Genomic DNA, 19467 nt, shown 5'->3' on the forward strand with positions numbered 1-19467 from the left:
TGTGTTTAGAACCAAATGAACGCGCACTTTTAACTTATTTAGCGAGGTCTGTGGCGACATGAAAAAAACAAAAAAACAACAATAAAACGCTGGCACTGGTGAGTACATTATGAGATTAAACTCTGGCATGGAATGTGTTAACAGAGACAACTTGTGGAGGAGGAAGATTAATTAACAGGCGAGAGAGAGAGAGAGAGAGAGAGAGAGAGAGAGAGAGAGAGAGAGAGAAGCAAAAGCTGATTTAATTGAGCAATTAGCATGATAAAGTGATTGAATTAATTCATTTAATAAGTCACCAAAATGCACAGGAGTGCGCTAACATGTAAATGCAGTCCAGTGCTGCAGAAAGGCTGACTAAAATAATCACCTCAAAACTTCTTGCATAGTCACACAATAAATATTCCACCTCAATGGGTTTTCTATGATAGAGCAGTACACTCAAAAGGCAGCAAAAGTGAGTTCTAACTACAGCATATTATGTAGCTGTACAATGGGTCTTCAACAGGGGGTCCGGGACCCCTAGGGGGGTCCTCAGAGTTACTAAGCCAAATCTTTGTGTGAAAGGATTTTTTTCCCCTTCACATTAACCACTTGAAACCTAGCATTGAGTTGAGACTTGTAACTGTACTTGGAATGCTGGTTCACTCTACACCAGTGGTTCTCAACCAGTGGTTTCGGGGACCATCAGTGGTCCTTGAGGGGGTTCCAGGTGGTCCCTAGCTAAATGATGGCGAGTTGGTAACCAAATGGACCCTTATTAGATCTTTAACTCTTGAGAAACCAATTATTCTACACAATTCTAGTCCACACAATTATTAGAGCGGGTAGAATAATTGTTATTTTGTATAAACGTTGGCCTGTTATCTCTCCTAATGGTACCAACATCAATACAGCATGGAATTGACAAAATCTTATCCAACGACAACAAAATGTTCTCAGTCTAAGGCTAGATCTCATCAAACGGTGGTCCGCGGCTCAAATACCGAATACATAATGGACCTCGATATGAAAAACGGGTGAAAACCACTGCTCTACCGAAACGTGACGCATTAAGAGCTTGTAGGTCGGCAATCTTTTTGGCCAACGTTCCCACCAGAATAGGGATGCTGGGGTTCAAGTGCCCCCCACCCCCCCAACACACCTCACACCCCACATAAACCATCGCTAAGTAGCATCTCTGGTTACTGACGTTCCCCCCCGATCCCACCCAGGGGAGGAAAGCAATACGCAAACGTCTCGAACCCGACCCACCGGGTCAAGCTCTAAACGTTTAAATTTTATGCTTAGAGGTCAAACTCTCCTGTTTTACGTTTGACGTTTAGAAGGTCACGCCGGCCACATAATCGTAAACGGGCCGAAGTGGGGAAAAGACCTGCCACACTTTAGAGTTGGAAATAATGTGCACAGAATATATGAGGACCACCTGACCAGCAGTGGTGTAAAGTAACTAAGTACATGTACTCAAGTACTGTACTTAAGTACCATTTTTAGGTATTTTTACTTTACTGGAGTATTTCCAATTTTCAGTACTTATACTTCTACTCCACTACATCTCAGAGGCAAATATTGCACTTTTACTCCACTACAATTATTTGAAAACTTTAGTTACTAGTTTGCAGATATAAATGATAAAACATACATTAACCACTTTAGCCCTGTTTTTATATATCGGCTATTTGAAAATAGACGATCTTCAAGCTCACATCGCGTCGCGATGCGACGCGTTGTAGATCTGCTATTTTCAAACATTTTAGTACTTTTACTTTTAGTACTCTAAGTATATTTTGATGCCAATACTTTTTGTACTTGTACTCAAGTAACATTTTGAAAACAGGCCTTTTACTTGTGACAGAGTATTTCTACATTGCAGTATTGACACTTTTACTTAAGTAGAAAATGTGAGTACTTTTTCCACCACTGCTGCCCAGTACCATGACATTCACTTTCACCCTGTGAATCCTGGTGAATGGTCAAGACGAGGTGCAGAGGAATGAAGAGGAGTTAACCCATTCACTCCAGGAACACATCTACAAATGTCTTCTGAATCCTAACAGGTTTCTGTTAAAACGTTATGTGCTCAAACTTTTTCATGTCAAGGACCCCCAGAATTACGGACCCCCATCTCAAAATATTTCGTTCCAGGGACCCCCACCAGAAGCAAAGATCTGAGTCACAAATGTTCACTTTAAAAGAATATATATTCAAAGATTTGCAAATAATAAAAAAAAAAATAGCAGATCTACAAGCTCATAGCGCGGCACTTGGTGCAGCGCTATGAGCTTGTATATCTGCTATTTTTGAATATCCCAAAGTATAAAACAATGGTTATAGGTAAAATCTAAAATGACACAGATGTGTTCCGGATTGAATGGATTAAAGATGGATTTAAGTTAGTAAAGTTAGTTTGTTGGAAAATGTGGTGACTCTCACACAGTAAAAATCTCATTTATCAATTTGTAACGCTGTGATACAAACTAACTCAGTGTGTTAATTTAACACCCTCAGGGATAAATGAACACTGACGGTTTTAGTGTGCATAATTGAAAGGGCACATGGGATCTATGTGCTAAAATCAAATGTATATTTAAAGGTGTTGTAAGTGATATTTTGTTAAAAGAAACGTACGTTTATTGTTAAAAAGTTAAAGCTCTATATTACGCTAGTAATATAGTATTATAGAGACAGTAAACATTGCTAATATAGAGTGTTTGTTCAGTAACAGAGAGAACCCCACAAAGATCATTTATCAGTTTGAGTTCCACTTCCAGTTTTGTCTTCTCATTTATTTATTTGTTTCATTACTTACAATTCCACTCGTTTCTCCTGTGTCCTGTATGAGTTCTCTCTCCTGATTGGATGAATTTGGTATCCTGACCTGAAAATGTATTTTCTGTTTACTGAACAGCTGGAGAGACAGGGGAGACCCCCGTTACTGAACAAACAGACCATATCAACAATTACTATTTATATTAACAAAGAAACATGTCACATACAGCACCTTTAAAAGATCCTTTAAACATCAACAAACACCTCAAGTCACTCACCAGAAAGTCTTCTTCACAGAACACCTTTCCTCCCACATAGTAGAACGCCTTCCCCCTTAGCCTTCGACCTAACAGACAAGTACACAGAAGGAACAGACAGAGATACAGAGCATGTTAAGATCTAATAAACAAGTACATAAAAAGGAACAGAGAGAGAAACAGAGCATTTTAACCCATTCAATCCGGGAACACATCTGTGTCATTTTTAGATTTCTTTGGGCTATTCAAAAACAGCAGATCTACAAGCTCATAGCGCGGCACCGAATGCCGCGCTATGAGCTTGTATTTTTGAAAAAGTGTGAACATTCGTGCAAATCTTTGAGCATATTTTTAAAGCAATTTTTCTTTGCTTCTGGGGGTCCCTGGTACAACCACTGATATTATATACCAACATACGTTTTTTCTTTTCAAAAAATTGTTAGGATTTAGAAGACATTTTGTAGAACCCCCCAGAAGCAAACATTCGAGTTAAACATTTTCTCTTTAAAAAATATATATATTAGATAGGCACGATCTACAAGCTCAGATCTACAAGCTCATAGCGTGGCACTCCGTGCCACGCTATGAGCTTGTAGGCTATATCTGCTGTTTTTTGAATAGCCAAAGTCATCTTAAAATGACAGAGATGCGTGCCCGGTTTGAATGGATTAAGACCTAACAAACAAGTAAACAACATGAACAGACAGAGAAACAGAACATTTTAAGACATTTCACTCCAGACACAGTAAACAGTCCCAGCTGCACCGCAAGGTCTTCTCCCAGAATTATAGGAGAAACAGTTGTGTCGAGTACTGTAGCCTCCATTCAGGCAGATTGCAGGTAGGTAACGTACCGTACGCAAAGGAATGACCTGATGGAGGGAGGAAGGTTTGTGGAAAATCTCAAATCCTCTCCCCAGACAGTCTCTGAGAATAATAACTCAAGAACCTTGGTGGAAGACGTACTCAAGAGTTTTTACTTAACCCATTAAGACCTGAAGCCGATTCTACAAATGTTTTCTGAAAAAACAGAAACGATGATATAGAAACAAATAAGTTTCTATATCAGTGGTTCTCAAACTTTTTCGTGTCAAGGACCCTCAAAATGATATGTACTTGACCGCGGACCCCCATCTCAAAATATTTTGTTCCAGGGACCCCCCAGAAGCAAAGATTTGAGTTAAAAATGTTTGCTTGAAAACAATACATATTCAAAGATTTGCACACATTTTCACGATCTTTCAAAAATAGCAGATCTACAAGCTCGTAGCGCGGCACTCGGTGCCGCGCTATGAGCTTGTATATCTGCTATTTTTGAATAGCCAAAGTGAAAAATAATGCTTTTTAGTTCAAATCAAAAAGTGAAAGTATCTATACCACAATATAGAAATACTCTGTTATACAAGTAAAAGGCCTTTATTCAAGATTTTACTTGAGTAAAGGTACAAAAGTATTGGCATCAAAATATAATTAGAGTACCGATGTAAACGTACTCATTATGGCCCATTTCAAACATTTTCAAAATGTGTTATACCTTTTCCAAAATAGCAGATCTACAAGCTTGTGAGCTTGTAGATCAGCTATTTTCGAGTATAAAATAGGGTTTAAATGATTAATGTATGTTTTGTAATGTGCAAAGTAACTGTGTAGTGGAGATGTAGTGGAGTAGTAGTATACAGTATTTTTAAAAAGTGGAAATACTCTGGTGAAGTAAAAGTCCCTCAAAATTGTACTGAAGTACAGTACTTGAGTAAATATACTTGAACAAAATACTTGAGGTATGGAAGGTATAGCGGGACCGCCATGTAAACGCTCGCTAATTTCCCAGACGCCCAGAACCAAATAAACAGCTTTCTTTTATGGCAGGTCTGGTGTCCTCCTGATGTAATGTGATTGGAACAACACACAAAGAGCTGTGTGTGTGTGTGTGTGTGCGTGTGCGTGTGCGTGTGCGTGTGCGTGTGCGTGTGTGTGTGTGTGTGAGACAGCGGGGACACAGGCTGTAGCACCCGGCTCCCGCTCCGACCACCGGCACACCAGGGGAAAATGTGTGCCATTGAATTCAATTAGCAGACAGACAGACAGACAGAAGGGATTAAAACAGTCTGTCCTGGTGATGGCTCACATGGCAGAGGAACCCACCAGGTCCATCTGCTTTGTTCCCCTCCAGCATTCACAGTGCGCACGCATGCACACACACACACACACACACACGTTGGTATAACACATTTTTAACCGTAAACATAAAGCCAGAGTTGATCCATTAGGACCGGGAAAGCAGACTGTGTCATTTTTATAGATTTCTTTGGCTATTAAAAAATAGCAGATCTACAAGCTCATAGCACTATGAGCTTGTAGATCTGCTTTTTTTTTTATCTTGACATTTTTCGCAAATCTTTGAATATATATATTTGAACTCAAATCTTTCTGGGGGGGGTCCCTGGAAGAAAATATTTCCAGATGGGGGTCCGAGGCCAAATACATGGTGTCGTCACCGGTGTCGTCGTGCATCAAAAATAGTCACTCTACAACGCACTGTGAGTTTGCAGATTTGCTATTATTGCGACATTATTGCAACTAAGTATAAAACAGACAAAACTCCAACCTCTAAATATCTAATTCTAACCTTTTCAACCCATATTCATATAATTGGTCCTCACTAATGCTCATGATAATATGGTATCATTTTATCATGAGCATTAGTGAGGACCAATTATATGAAGATAGGCTTACAATTAGGAACAGATTAAAGGACGGCTTCACCCATTTTCAACGTAACTCATATATATTTGACCATAAAACAACCATTTCTCTTGGTCCTCACAATGTCTATTGCTTAAAATTCTACCATACTTGTGCAGACGTTTGGCCCTCGCAAGTATTGTAATAAAAGTACACACACGCATACACGCACACTGGGAGCACTTCCTGTCTGTCTGTATGCTAGAATGGTGGCTCTATGGTCTGGATGTGGGGGCTCCCGTTCCAAATACACACACACACACACACACACACACACACACACACACACACACACACACACACACGCACACACACGCACACACACGCACACACCTCGCTACGTCTGCCCAGGTCCCACAGGAAGAGGGAACATTCCACACATTTTCTTCAGAGTGGGGAGGCTTGGGTTGGGGGGTGAAAGAAGAGGGGTGAATAAGAGCGTTCTTCGTTCTCTCCCTCTGCGGCCACACACACACACACGCGTTGGCCGGGCCAATGGAATGGCAGCAGTCATTTTTCGCCAGGCGTGGGGAGAATAATTGGGAGAAACGCAACGCTAATATAAAGCCTCACAGACACACCGACCTGCTGCTACATGAGGACAAATGACACGCACGCGCACACGCGCGCGCGCACACGCACACACACACACACACACAGTCGTAGTCGGGTGGAAACCTTGTACGTCCAACACCGTTACTTTTCAGGAAAAGGAAACCATAAAAAGATGAAATACGGAGATACAAGGTTCCTGCCCAACCGAGACGATAGTATTAAGACAATAAAGCAGTTCCATCTGGTTCCATCTAGAGCACAGATGAAAGAGCAGGAACAGTTATAGTACACTCTGTTCCTCTTCAAGCAGGTTCTTTGAACCTTCCAGTTAATGAAGGAAAAACAACAAGTACGTCCACAACACAGAGTCCCTCTGACTCCTAGACGCAGTGACTCGTGATCCTCGTGAGTCTTTGAACATCAGCATCATCTGAAATTCTTTCTACCACTCTGCCCCCATTATTACATTACATGTATCTTCCCTTTGGCAAAATAATGTGAATGCAGTTTGGCGGCCTCGCCGACGCCCGGCCTCTCACAACAACAAAAAAACGTCCACAAAGCAGCTTTTCCATCTTCGGATCGAGCCAAGCAGTGGTGGTAAAAGTACTCAAATGTTTTACTTAAGTGAAAGTATCAATACTGCAATGTAGAAATACTTTGTAACAAGTGAATTAGAAATGAGTAAAAGTACAAAAGTATTGGTATCAAAATGTACTTAAAGTACCAAAAGTAGAAAGTACTTGTTATGCAGAATGTCCCATTTCAAGTTTTCAAATGTATAAACAACTTTTGAAAATAGCAGATCTACAAGCTCACAATGCGTCGCATGGCGACGCATTGTGAGCTTGTAGATCGGCTATTTTCAAAAGGCCGAAATGTATTTAGGGCCGAAGTGGGTAATGTATGTTTTGTAATAATAATCAAAATCTACAAAGTAACTAGTAACTAAAGTTGTCAAATAATTGTAGTGGAGTAAAAGTCCAATATTTACCTCTGAGATGTAGTGGAGTAGAAGTAAAGTACAAATACCAAAACATTTTACTTAAGAACAGTACTTGAGTACATGTACTTAGTTACTTTCCACCACTGGTATCTTCCCTTTGGCAAAATAATGTGAACGTGTTGGCAGCCTCGCCGACGCCCAGATCGAGCCACGGTGCTACTACATTGTAAAATCGAGAGTGTTACTTTAACTCTAAAGACCAAGTGAAGAAAACGTACACAGTAAAATCCTCAGTGTCAAGTAACCTAGAGAGTGTACAAATCGAACCAAACAGACCCTTACCCTATACGTAAGCCCATTGAGCTTCATTTTACACTCGAAAAACACATATATCTGGTTCTGGTGACTGATATTGTCCCTCTAATGCGTGTCCTTCTAATAATAAAAATACTGCCCCCTCATTCATTAGAAGGACAATAACAGTCACTAGAACCAGGGACGTGTTTTCAGTGAGTAACGTGTAGTTCAATGGGCTTATATAGGACCCCCCTCTTATACAAGTGTCTGATAAAAAAAATGAATATCAAATATATTGAATCAAGCAACATAAAAAAACGTCTGGGGTGCACACACACAAAAGGCTGAGTAGATGCACCCAGATGTTGTTTTAAAGTTAATTAGCCCTTTAAATGAACGGTCAGGGCTTTGCGGTTTGGGGTTAATTACTGACAGACATTTAGGGGACTGCGTCAGTTTGGAGGCCTCAGAAAGAACGGAGGGGGGGGGGGGTTTATGGGTTTATTCTCTTTCAAGAAAATGTTAAATACCTGTGGGACGAAACCAAACGCAGGGGGATTTTACACGTCAAACCGTTCCGCAGAATCCCGCGAGTTATCCCATGTGACTTGAACTTCTCAGCAACCCCCGAGACGCAGTGATCTATATCTCCGGCAATTTGTTACACAAAGCGGTATTGCAGACTGTCTGCCTTAGGATGTAATCCCAGATCAGATCCCACGCAGGTCCAACTTGGAACACTATACGAATTTGTCAGAGATGCAAAAGTAATCTTCTGGAGTAATCTGATCGCTGTGATTGAATTATCAGAGTAAACCACAAAATGGGAGGTTTCGGTCAAGGCCCTCGCAAAACTATGTGTGTGACTGCGTTTGATACGCCGCTGGGATCCTTCAGAACCAGTGACATCTTTGTTTGTTTTCTCTCAACGCAGGGGTTCTCAACCAGGGGTCCGCGAACCCCTAGGGCCGTTTGCCGGTACTGCAGGGGGTTCTGCGAAATTGTGAGGAAAATAGGATTTAGTTTATAATCCATACAGAAATGTGGTTGTAATTTTTTTTTATAATTGTACATCTATTGAGAAAGAGTTCTAGCTGTTCACTACATGTGTAGCCTACCTTTTTTAAACTGCAATGAAAACATTTATTCCTATTGACTCATAAGCGGTATACTTCAGTTGAACCTTTGAGACAGAAGGGGTTCAGTGCTCATAGGACCTCTGCTCTGAAGCCATGTGATTGGCTGGGATGAAGGGGCCACTGTTGCAAAGGTAGGAGGTGAAAGACGGTCTCTGTACTATACGTGCACTCTCACGTGCGCTCTCACGGCAAACTCCCAGTCACACCTTTGCCAAACATTCAGCACTGTGCCGTTTATGCACTCCTACCAAGTCCAGCATTAACCACTAAACAAGCATATGACACAGTCATATTATACCAGGTTGCTCTCTCCAGCGTCCCCGCACTGAACCAAATGGACCTGTGGTCCTGTACCCTTGCGCTCGCGGACTAACAAAAACAGCAAAAATGGCAGTAAATAGTAAATAGTTTATGAACAGAGCTAAATCAGTTTGTGTGCCTCAGTTAGGGCTTGTGTGCGTAGTCTTGTTTTGCGGCGCTGTGTGTGTGTGTATGAGGAGTCAAGTCAACACTTTTGCAACAGCGCCATTTACCATAGAGATACATACAGTGGCCGAACGAACAGAGTATTGTGGGTCGTCTTTAGATCCCATATTCTGAGAGGACATTGAGCCCTCATTGGCTAAAGGACCAGCCAATGAGGAAAAAGTACAGCAAAAGTCACGACTAGCGAGCGAGTCAGCGAGATATAGACCAGGTTGCAACCTGGTAAAAACCCTATATATACTTTGTTGACCGGGGATCCCCAGGGGTGAGGGGCTATACTTTGTAGTTCTGCCAAATGTTAGTAGGTGAACATTCTGTGGACAAATAGACTATGATATGCCCAGAATAGGGCCACAGTGCATGTGGTTAATGAGCTAGAAGACAATCAGGAGACGGTGAAAGTTTTGTGGCGACTAAACACTTCAGCTATAGCTCCTACAGCTTCCAAACTCATTTGTGTTTGGGTTTCGTTCAATGTGTGAACATCACGGCAATACACACAGACAACAGTCTCACATATCATGGAAAGTAATGATGGTTTCTTAGCGTTTTTCCCCCCAGGCATTTAGGGTTCAAAGTTAAGGATCTCCATCCTTCTCGATCCCTGTCTCCCCCATGAAGCCCCTCCGGGGACCGGTGGTCCAACGGGGGGGGGGGGGGGCTTTCCCTCTCTTCTATAACCTTTCTGTGTCCTTCTACAGGCCTCGTACCCCAGCTCCAGTTGATTGTTTTGGTAGATTTGCTCATAAACCTGCTCCCCCCCCCCCTCTACAAACAGGTCTTAATCTGTGTGAGGCTTCCTCAGGGCTGAGAGAGGGCTTAGGGTTATTCTCGGTCTAGTAACTGTCCACAGGCAGTCAATGATGAGCCTGAGGTGAAAGCCCCCCTGCAGAGACCCCTTGAAAAACACACACGCGCACACACACACACACACACACACACACACACACACACACACACACACACACACACACACACACACACACACACACACACACACACACACACACACACACACACACACACACACACACACACACACACACACACGGAATGTCTCCTCTACTCATCTTCATCGTTCCTCACTGGCACCTTGGGGGGGGGGGGGGGGGTAGGGTGGTGGGTGGTAGGGTGTAGGAGGTGGGGGTGAAGGAGATGGAGTCTATATGTTTGGGGGGGGGGGGGGTCATAAAGTCTTTGTTATGGAACTCAACAAGCGTGAAGGTCAGTGAAGATCTGAGGAGGAGAGATTCCTTGCAAGACAGTGGGCAGTGTGTGTGTGTGTGTGTGTGCCTCCGTCTCTCGGGGCCCATGCACAGCTGACATAACAGACACCCTGTGTCCTCCAGGAGCCCGGGCCTCTTATGCCTGCATTCCTCCCCCAGCCAGGATGCTCTCCCCCTGGGGGCCAGGCAGCCAGCAGCACCCTGTGCCCTCAGCCCTCACATGGGAGACAGCTATGAGAGGTATGCACTGCTGCGTACACACACACACACACACACACACACACACACACACACACACACACACACACACACACACACACACACACACACACACACACACACACACACACACACACACACACACACACACACACACACACACACACACACACACACACACACACACACACACACACACACACACACACACACACACACACACCTCTCTCTCTCCTCTCCCGGTTTCAAGATGTCATTATCTTTCCCTCTCACCGCTCGCCTCCTCTTTTCATCTGCTGACACGCACATGCCTCGTTGCACGCAGACTGAGACGCCACACACACACACACATGCACGCACACACAAGACACATGATCACAGACAAACTGTGATTTCTGAGCATGCACACACACACACACACACACACACACACACACACACACACACACACACAAAGAAGAGGAGGGCAGACAAAGGAGAAGATTGGTGTGTTTAATCACAGGTGTGTGTGTGTGTGTGTGTGTGTGTGTGTGTGTGTGCGTCAGATGGGGTGCAGAATAATGAGCCTGGACAGGAGTCATCACCGTGCCACACATACCCCACCACATGGTGGGGGGGGGAGTGCTTCTTAATTGGTGGTCAGACTCATCCAGGCTGGCGAGCCCCATCTCAACCAGCCAGCCGAATTACTTGTTGCAAGACATATATTATACCTGTTTTATACTTTGGATATTTGAAAATACTACTAGCTAGGCTTTAGCTTGCAGCGTGTTGTGAGCTTTTATATCTGCTTTAAAAAATATATATATTGTTTTAGTTTAAAAATGTGCCATTCTGTAGTACGTTTACATTTGGTACTTTAAGTACATTTTGATGCCAATACGTTTGTGTTTTTACTCAAGTAAAACTTAACAGGACTTTTACTTGTAACAAGGTACTTACAGAATACATTGTGGTGTTGCTACTTTTCACGTAAAGCAAGTAAAGAAATCAAGAGTATGCGTCTTCTACCACTGCTCATATCAAGGAAGGCCTTGTTGGTGAGGTCTGGCTGGAGCTGAAATAGTCCAGGAACCCAAACCCTTATCAGAGCCCTGAAGCCTGGAGCCTAAAGAATTTGTCTGCGCATGTGATAGTTACGCCAGTCAATCATCCACTGACACAATGAGTCAATTACATGAATTGAGACAGAACAAGGCCAGCTAGAGGTTCACACAGGGAGCCATGTTTTCAGCACTCTGTGGTGGACAAATTCACAGACTGTGACGCATGTGTGCACAGAAAGACCCCCCTGAAGATTGGTAATCATTAGGACACTTTGAGAACCACTGGTTTATACTGTAACTAATAATATCATGAAAGAAGGAAGGGATGAAAGTCTGAAGTGAGTGAGTGAGTGAATAAATTAATGAAGAAAAAAAAAAGTATGAATGAACAACCTAGTGATTGGTGCAGTGTGTTCATCAGGTGACTGACTGACTGGCTGACTGACTGAAGCTGTGTTTTCCTGCTCTCCAGAAATGAGCCATGTTTGCCACAGTGTGGTTCCCAGCTCTGTGCTCTTTGTGTGGGTCGGAGGAATGAATGACCGACACACCCAGAAACCAAACACCAGCCAGCGCTATACACGCCTCTCTCTGTCTCTCTCTTATCCCCGGCAGATTGTGCCGCTCGGGGCAGCGGGTGACAAGAGGTAACAAGGTACAACTTCCTCTGAGTCTGAACACAACAGGGGGTTTGGAGAGCTGTTAGCCAGGAGGCCACACGACCAGGGCCCAGGGGATCAAGGATTCAGGAGAGTATTAACCCTGATGCCGAGTATATATCAGTGGTGCTCAAACCTTTTCATGTCGCGGACCCCCAAAATTATATGTATTTGGTCGCGGACCCCCTGAAAATATTTTTTCCAGGGACCCCTCCAGAAGCAACGATTTTAGTTTAAAATGTTTGCTTGAAACGTGTGTGTGTGTGTGTGTGTCCGCAAGGCCCTGGGTTCGATCCCCGGGCACCGCAAACTCAGCGTAGTAGTAGCACGGCTTGGGTAACTAAGACATGCAGGAACTGATAGTGATGTTGCTCCACCCCAACCATCCATCTCCCAGAGGACTTTGACAAGGGGATAGACACCCTCGTTCTCCGCTGATACCAACAATAAGCCACCTACTTACTGTATGTTCTTGTGTCTGTGCCTCTTTGTGTATCTCTACTTGTTTGCAGTGGTGGAAGTACATTTATTCAAGTAACTGTACTTAAGTACAATTTTGAGGTACTTTTCTAAAGTATGTCCAATTTTCAATACTTTTACCTCTACACTACATCTCAGAGGCGAATATTGTACTTTTACTCCACTACAATTATTTGAAAACTTTAGTAAACAGTTACTTTGTAGATTTTAATTATCATCAATCCGCTAGTTTCAAAGGATTTTTATACATTTGAAAACTTGTGAAATGTGGCCTTCTGAATAATGATTGATGAGTACTACTTTTGGTACTACGTATATTTTGAGGATGCAAATACTTTTGTACTTTTACTGAAGTAAATTTTGAATACCTAACTTGTACTTGTAACAGAAAGTAAAAAATGTGAGTACTTCTTCCATCACTGTCTACTTGTTTGTGTGCTATGTGTAAGAGTGTTTAAAGTGTGCGTGTACGCCTGTGCGGACGCCTGTGCGGACGCCTGTGTGTGTGTGTGTGCACGCGCGTGCGTGCGTGCGTGCGTGTGTGTGCGTGTACTTACTGCATGCGCTGCAGGTGAAGCAGCTGTCATGGTACAAGCTTCCCATGGCCTGGCAGGCCTGGCTGGCTCCATGCACCGCCTTGTTGCACTTTACACACATCCCTGCAACACAACACAACACACACGTTTATATTACAAGTAAGACGCGCGAACGCAGCTCGAAAATAACAATAAGAAGAATAGAAAGGAATGAAGTGGGTGGTACAGTGAAATTAGTGAGAACAGGGCCGCCACAAGAAGGCTCCATACCGCTAGCCCTATTTTTTGTTTGTCTTTTTAAATTGTTATGTTGTGTATTTACGGACTTGTAATCCGTGTAATTTCACCGTGATGGGGAGAGCGTAGAGAGAAAGTCACGCGACTGCCTCCGCCTCGTACTGAAGTTAATGGGGGGGATATGGTTCTCCTATGCACGGAGTTTCGGAGTTCCTAGTCATGCACGGAATTGCCGTTTGTCAATCCGTGCTATTTCACCGTGTTTGGGGGGCGATCGGGTTGGTTTCATAGTAAGCTCCACTCCACTCAGCAGCCAATGAGAGCGTGAGTCACATGAGGGCGCGGCTGCACACACAGGCAGTGCACACAATACTGCACACAGACACACAGACTGCACACAGACACACAACCCGAGCAGGGTTTCATAGTAAGCTCCCTGCAACACAACACAAACGTTTATATTACTGTATATGAAGACAACATTTTAGGATTTTATAAATGCCAAAAAACAACACCACGCCGTCAGCGCTGTGCTTTGGGTGCACGACATTGGCATGCAACTAAGTATAAATCAGGCATACAGTAACTCCAACCCCAAACCCTAACCTAACCTCTAAATGTCTAATCCTGACCATAACCCCACCCAGAATCTTTTCCTTATTTAACCATAAAACCACCGTTTCTCTTGTAAGAAGTAGGAAAAACTGTCCTCACAAGGGCCTATTTTTGAAATTCTACTATACACACACACACACACACACACACACACACAGCTGTATAACTTTCATTTTGAGGACCTTTCATTGAGTTTCTTTGACTGCATTCAGGCCTTAACCTGACATAAACTAATTCACTACTAGATGACTACATACCTAACCTCAACTCCAACCACTGATCGTAGCCTATAGAGCTAACGCTGAACCTAGCGATGAAACCCTCGTAGAGTTACAACCAGCTAAATGTCCTCACTTTCTGAGGTTTCCCCCTCCCCCCGCCTCTCTTTCCTTGTGAGAGCATTTATCCCAAGAGTGCGCACACACGCACACACGCACACACGCACACACACACACACACACACACACACACACACACACACACACCCACACACACACACACACACCCACACACACACACACACACACACACACACACACACCACACACACACCCACACCCACACACAATGACCACTTATTACTCATACACATGTGTATATGAAAACATCTCATTACACATTACTATAGCAGCTGTAGACTATACATCCAAACATCCATTACTGAGTAAAAAGCCACAGTTATACTTAAGTTGCGCACCAAAAACAGCCAATCTAAAAGCTCACAACGCGTCGCACTGCGACGTGTTGTGAGCTTGTAGATCTTGGGTGTGTACCACCCACGCGCATTTAAGTATAACTTGAAAAATGCTCAGGAACATATTATAGTCACAGGTAGCTATTGCTTTTTTTATCCACCCTTTTTCTCCCCAATTTAGTCATTATGCCAATTGATCACCCCCCCCCCCCGTTCCCGACTGTCTTTGCTGCATGTCTCTCCCCATCTCTCTCTCCTGTGTTTCCTGTCCATTTCTACTACAAACTATAAATAAAGGCAGAAAAAGCCCCCAAAAAATATATTAAAAAAATAAAAGAAATACAGAGATACTCATACAGAACAGTGTTATTATTAGTCAGATAAAGGGAAGTGTGGGGACAGGGAGGATGTGATACGGCCGATTAAAGCGATACAAAACAAAACAAAGACAATGGAATGGAAAAAATATCTTAAAAAAAAAAACACTTCCATTAGTGTCAGGAAGCTGGTTAGCATGCTGTAGCCCTGACGGGAAATATTGAGCCATTTGCTTATTTGACTTGGCACTACGAGAATTCTGTCCTATGAATACTGTGATAACATCCAAGGGTTCCTACGCACACGCGCACGCACACACACACACACACACACACACACACACACACACACACACACACACACACACACACACAGTACAAAGTACAAAGAACTGAAATCAAAATCTACTTAAACTAACAAAATTATGTTAAAGTAGTATCATGCAGTTTTCAAAATGTGTCAAATCTTTCAAAAGTAAGAGATCTACAAGCTCACAAGCTTGTAGATTCAGTATAAATAAAGGGGTTTCATTGATTTGGTTAATATGTTATGCATGTAATAATAATCAAAATCTACAAAGTAACAAATAACTAAAGTTTTGAAATAATTGTCATAGAGAAGCAAGTACAATATTTGCCTCTGAGATGGAGTGGAGCTGAAGTATAGTACGTATCAATACAGTGACATACTCAAGTTAAGTAAAAGTACCTCAAACCTGAACTTAAGTACAGTACTTGAGTACGATACGAAAATACTTTATTGTCAGCTGAAATTTGGCTTGCGATCCAGCAGCCTGCATCACTGCATGTATGCAACACATATACAGTACACACATTTGACATGACACAAAAAACTGAATTACATACATAAAAAACATAAAGAGCAGAGCAATGTCCACCACTCAGCCTACCCCTGGCCTAACCTCCTGATTAAGACTCATTGTCATCTGATGGACAAAGGACCTCTTCAGTCTGACCTTATTGTATGTTGGAAATGTACTGTTACCAGCTCTGCAGACACAGACATAAATATACACAGCAGCTGCCTGACGCACGGACTGAAAAAGGAATTTAGACCTAAAACAAAGGAAAACAGTAGGAAACCGGCATGAGAGATGTATACAGTACATAAAGTATGTGAGTCACAACTGTACTTACACTGGAAAATCTCTCTCTCTCTCTCTCTCTCTCTCTCTCTCTCTCTCTCTCTCTCTCTCTCTCTCTCTCTCTCTCTCTCTCTCTCTCTCTCTCTCTCTCTCTCTCTCTCTCTCTCTCTCTCTCTCTCTCTCTCTCTCTCTCTCTCTCTCTCTCTCTCTCTCTCTCTCTCTCTCTCTCTCTCTCTCTCTCTCTCTCTCTCTCTCTCTCTCTCTCTCTCTCTCTCTCTCTCTCTCTCTCTCTCTCTCTCTGAGCTGTGTTACAATAAAACTTAGAGAAAACTATCTTACAAAACCATAAGAATTGTGCATAGTCTTTCTTTCTGTCTCTCAGGTGTTTAAACAGGCAGAAGTGCAGGGTTCAACAAGTTTAGCTTCACATAATTGAACCATTGAATCACCACATTCTCGGGGAGGTTTCAATTTAATAGATTTTTTAAATACTATTTTTGTCTTTCCAATAATGAGCCTACAGTCCTGAGCTGACCTGTGAGAGCATAAAAAACTGACCCGCGGCTACATTTTTGTGAGATTATGAGATGCCAGCTGATTTACCACGAGCCCTGAAAACTAAATATCTCATCTCTTATACACACACACACACACACACACACACACACCTCTCTTTCCCCCCCTTCTTAAAAGCAACAGGACACTTTGTTAAGGCCAGTCCACACCAATGATTCGCCACTTGCAACCATTTCCCCCAAATGACAGTTGCAATGGGTTGCATGGCTGTGGACTGGCCTATTAGGAGATAAGAGGTTTCTGCCCGACGACAGCAACGATGTGTAACATTACAAAATAAAAAAACATGCATATCCGTATGACGTAATGATATTGGCAGAACCCACTTGCACTTTGAGACCTGTTTCAGCGTGCAATGCAAGACAATAAATATTAAGGAGAGTACTTTGGAAAATCAATTTCTATATCAAAGGAGCAACTATTGAAGGAAACTACACAACCTCTACAAAAGTGTCATTTAGCTTTCATATGCACAGCAATGCACAATTGTTTCAGTTTGTCTGTGAAGACACACTGTGAACCACTGTGTGGATATGATGGCTGACACATTAACCCATTTAGGCCGGGAGCGCATCTGTGTCATTTTAGATGTCTTGGCTTTCAAAAATAGCAGATATACAAGCTAAAAAAATGACACAGATGCGTTCCGGTCTTAATGGGTTAAAACTGGAAATGGGACAACTTGAATCATCACTGGCAACACTAGATAAGCTGTCAACTATAGCTTGTAAATCTATCTGATAGAATAGAGTGAGTCAAATACTGCAAAAGACAGGTCATAAAAAAGGCCTTACAAAAGTTAACTTTAACAAAAGAGGTTAAAAAGATGATACTAATAAGATGACAGTAAATCTGTCAGAGTTCCTCAGTCTAGTAGAAGACCAGTGAGGGGGTCTTGAGGGGGTACCGGGGCGGGGGGTCCCCAGCAAAATGAGTTAATATAGCATCAAATAAGTGTAACCACTTTTTAACCCTATTTTATATTTTGGCAAATTGAAAATAGCCAGATTAGAATAATGTTGGAAACAGTTTGAGTATTCTTGAAAACTTTCAAGATGTGAATAATGTTTAAAAACACACACAATAAACTCTTATGGGGGTCCCTGGCACATCATGTTTTAAGGGGGTCCTTGACATGAACATATTTGAGACACCTCTGTTTTAGGTAGCGAAAAAAATAAACACATCAGAGGACAGAAAGAGCCAGAGAAGGGGGCCTCCTTCTAACCTGCCCCGGTCCAGCTCAGCCTGGTTCCAGCATGGACACTCCACAATGAGCCCTCTGTATCGCTCACATCACGCGTTTGTTCATACACACACACACACACACACACACACACACACACACACACACACACACACCACACACACACACAACACACACACACACACACACACACACACACACACACACCACACACACACACACACACACACACACACACACACACACACACACACACACACACACACACACACACACACACACCTTGTTGAAGAGGGGGACTTCTCCCAGGCCCAGTGTAACACAACAAACACACAATTAGGAGCTATATTTACCTAATTTAACCACACCTCCCAGAATGCAACAGCAGAGGATTTAACATTTTAGAAATGTCAGGAATGCACATGCAAGCACAAGTTAAATTAGCCGCTAATGTTGTAAAGCTGGAGCATTCACTTTGTTTATTTTTTTTTGTGTAGGTTCACCATTTAAGTTTTCCATGGAAACTAAAGTTTCTGTACTTTGAAGTACAGAATGAGACCCCCAGTGTGATCCATGATTTTACACTTACCCATTCAGTCTGGGAACGCATCTGTGTCATTTTAGATGTCTTTGGCTATTCAAAAACAGCAGATCTACGAGCTTGTAGATCTGCAAATTATTTTGAAAAATTGTGAAATTTTGCAAATCTCCCCCCCCCCCCCAAACAAAAATATTTTGTTCCAGGGACATTTCTCTCCCATGTGCGATAGAAGCTAACTTCTGGTGCGACATATTCAATTGATTCTCCAAACAATTGGACAATTGTCTTAGATTTTCAAGTAGTCACAGATATTTATCTCCAGTATGATCGATCCCCTGATGGTTGCTAATCACAGAGGGTTTCACTGTGCTTCCTAAAAAAAAATGTCATCGCGACCTCCCGTTCCTTTATTCCACCTTTGGATACATAGTAAAAAATACATAGTAAAATAAAAAGTACACAGGAGCCGAGATACAGGATTTTTAAGTAATAAGTTAACCATGAAGTGAACGGAGCAGCAAATCTTCGGATCACGTTATCTTGGGTTCTGGACGTTTCCCACCCTCCCCCAAAAAAAGGACGTCGGCGACGTCAATGGCGCTCTGGGCTTATGAAAATTTGGACATCGGCGACGTCAATGGCACAGAATGAGTTAAGGCGGGCGTGGTTGTGGCCAAAACATTTATATATGCTAAACTGGAAGTCTCCCACCATCCCCATGTTTCAATCAGTGGCTCAACGAGATGCTTTCTTATTGCTAGAATGGAGCAAATTCTTCATTGCAAACAGAATTCACAAAATAACTTCCAGAAAATGTGGAA

The 19467-nt window shown here is 42.7% G+C and overlaps 1 protein-coding gene across 3 annotated transcripts in view; it reads right to left on the bottom strand.

Moving 5' to 3' along the window:
* The window catches only part of limd1a (LIM domains containing 1a), a 53372-nt gene that overhangs the window by 18968 nt on the left and 14937 nt on the right, over positions 1 to 19467 (bottom strand). For 2 of the 3 annotated variants that reach the window (XM_080426133.1, XM_080426134.1), the window contains exons 4-6: positions 13375 to 13476; positions 3045 to 3112; positions 2807 to 2875 (exon numbers count right to left, since the gene is read on the bottom strand). In XM_080426133.1, the coding sequence (XP_080282259.1) occupies positions 2807 to 2875; positions 3045 to 3112; positions 13375 to 13476 (239 nt within the window). The remainder of the gene's footprint in view (positions 1 to 2806; positions 2876 to 3044; positions 3113 to 13374; positions 13477 to 19467) is intronic. The other variant, XM_080426135.1, reaches the window with a different exon arrangement.

The sequence above is a fragment of the Gymnoscopelus braueri genome (genome assembly GCF_963280865.1).
Source record: "Gymnoscopelus braueri genome assembly, chromosome: 4".
NCBI classification, from domain to species: domain Eukaryota; kingdom Metazoa; phylum Chordata; class Actinopteri; order Myctophiformes; family Myctophidae; genus Gymnoscopelus; species Gymnoscopelus braueri.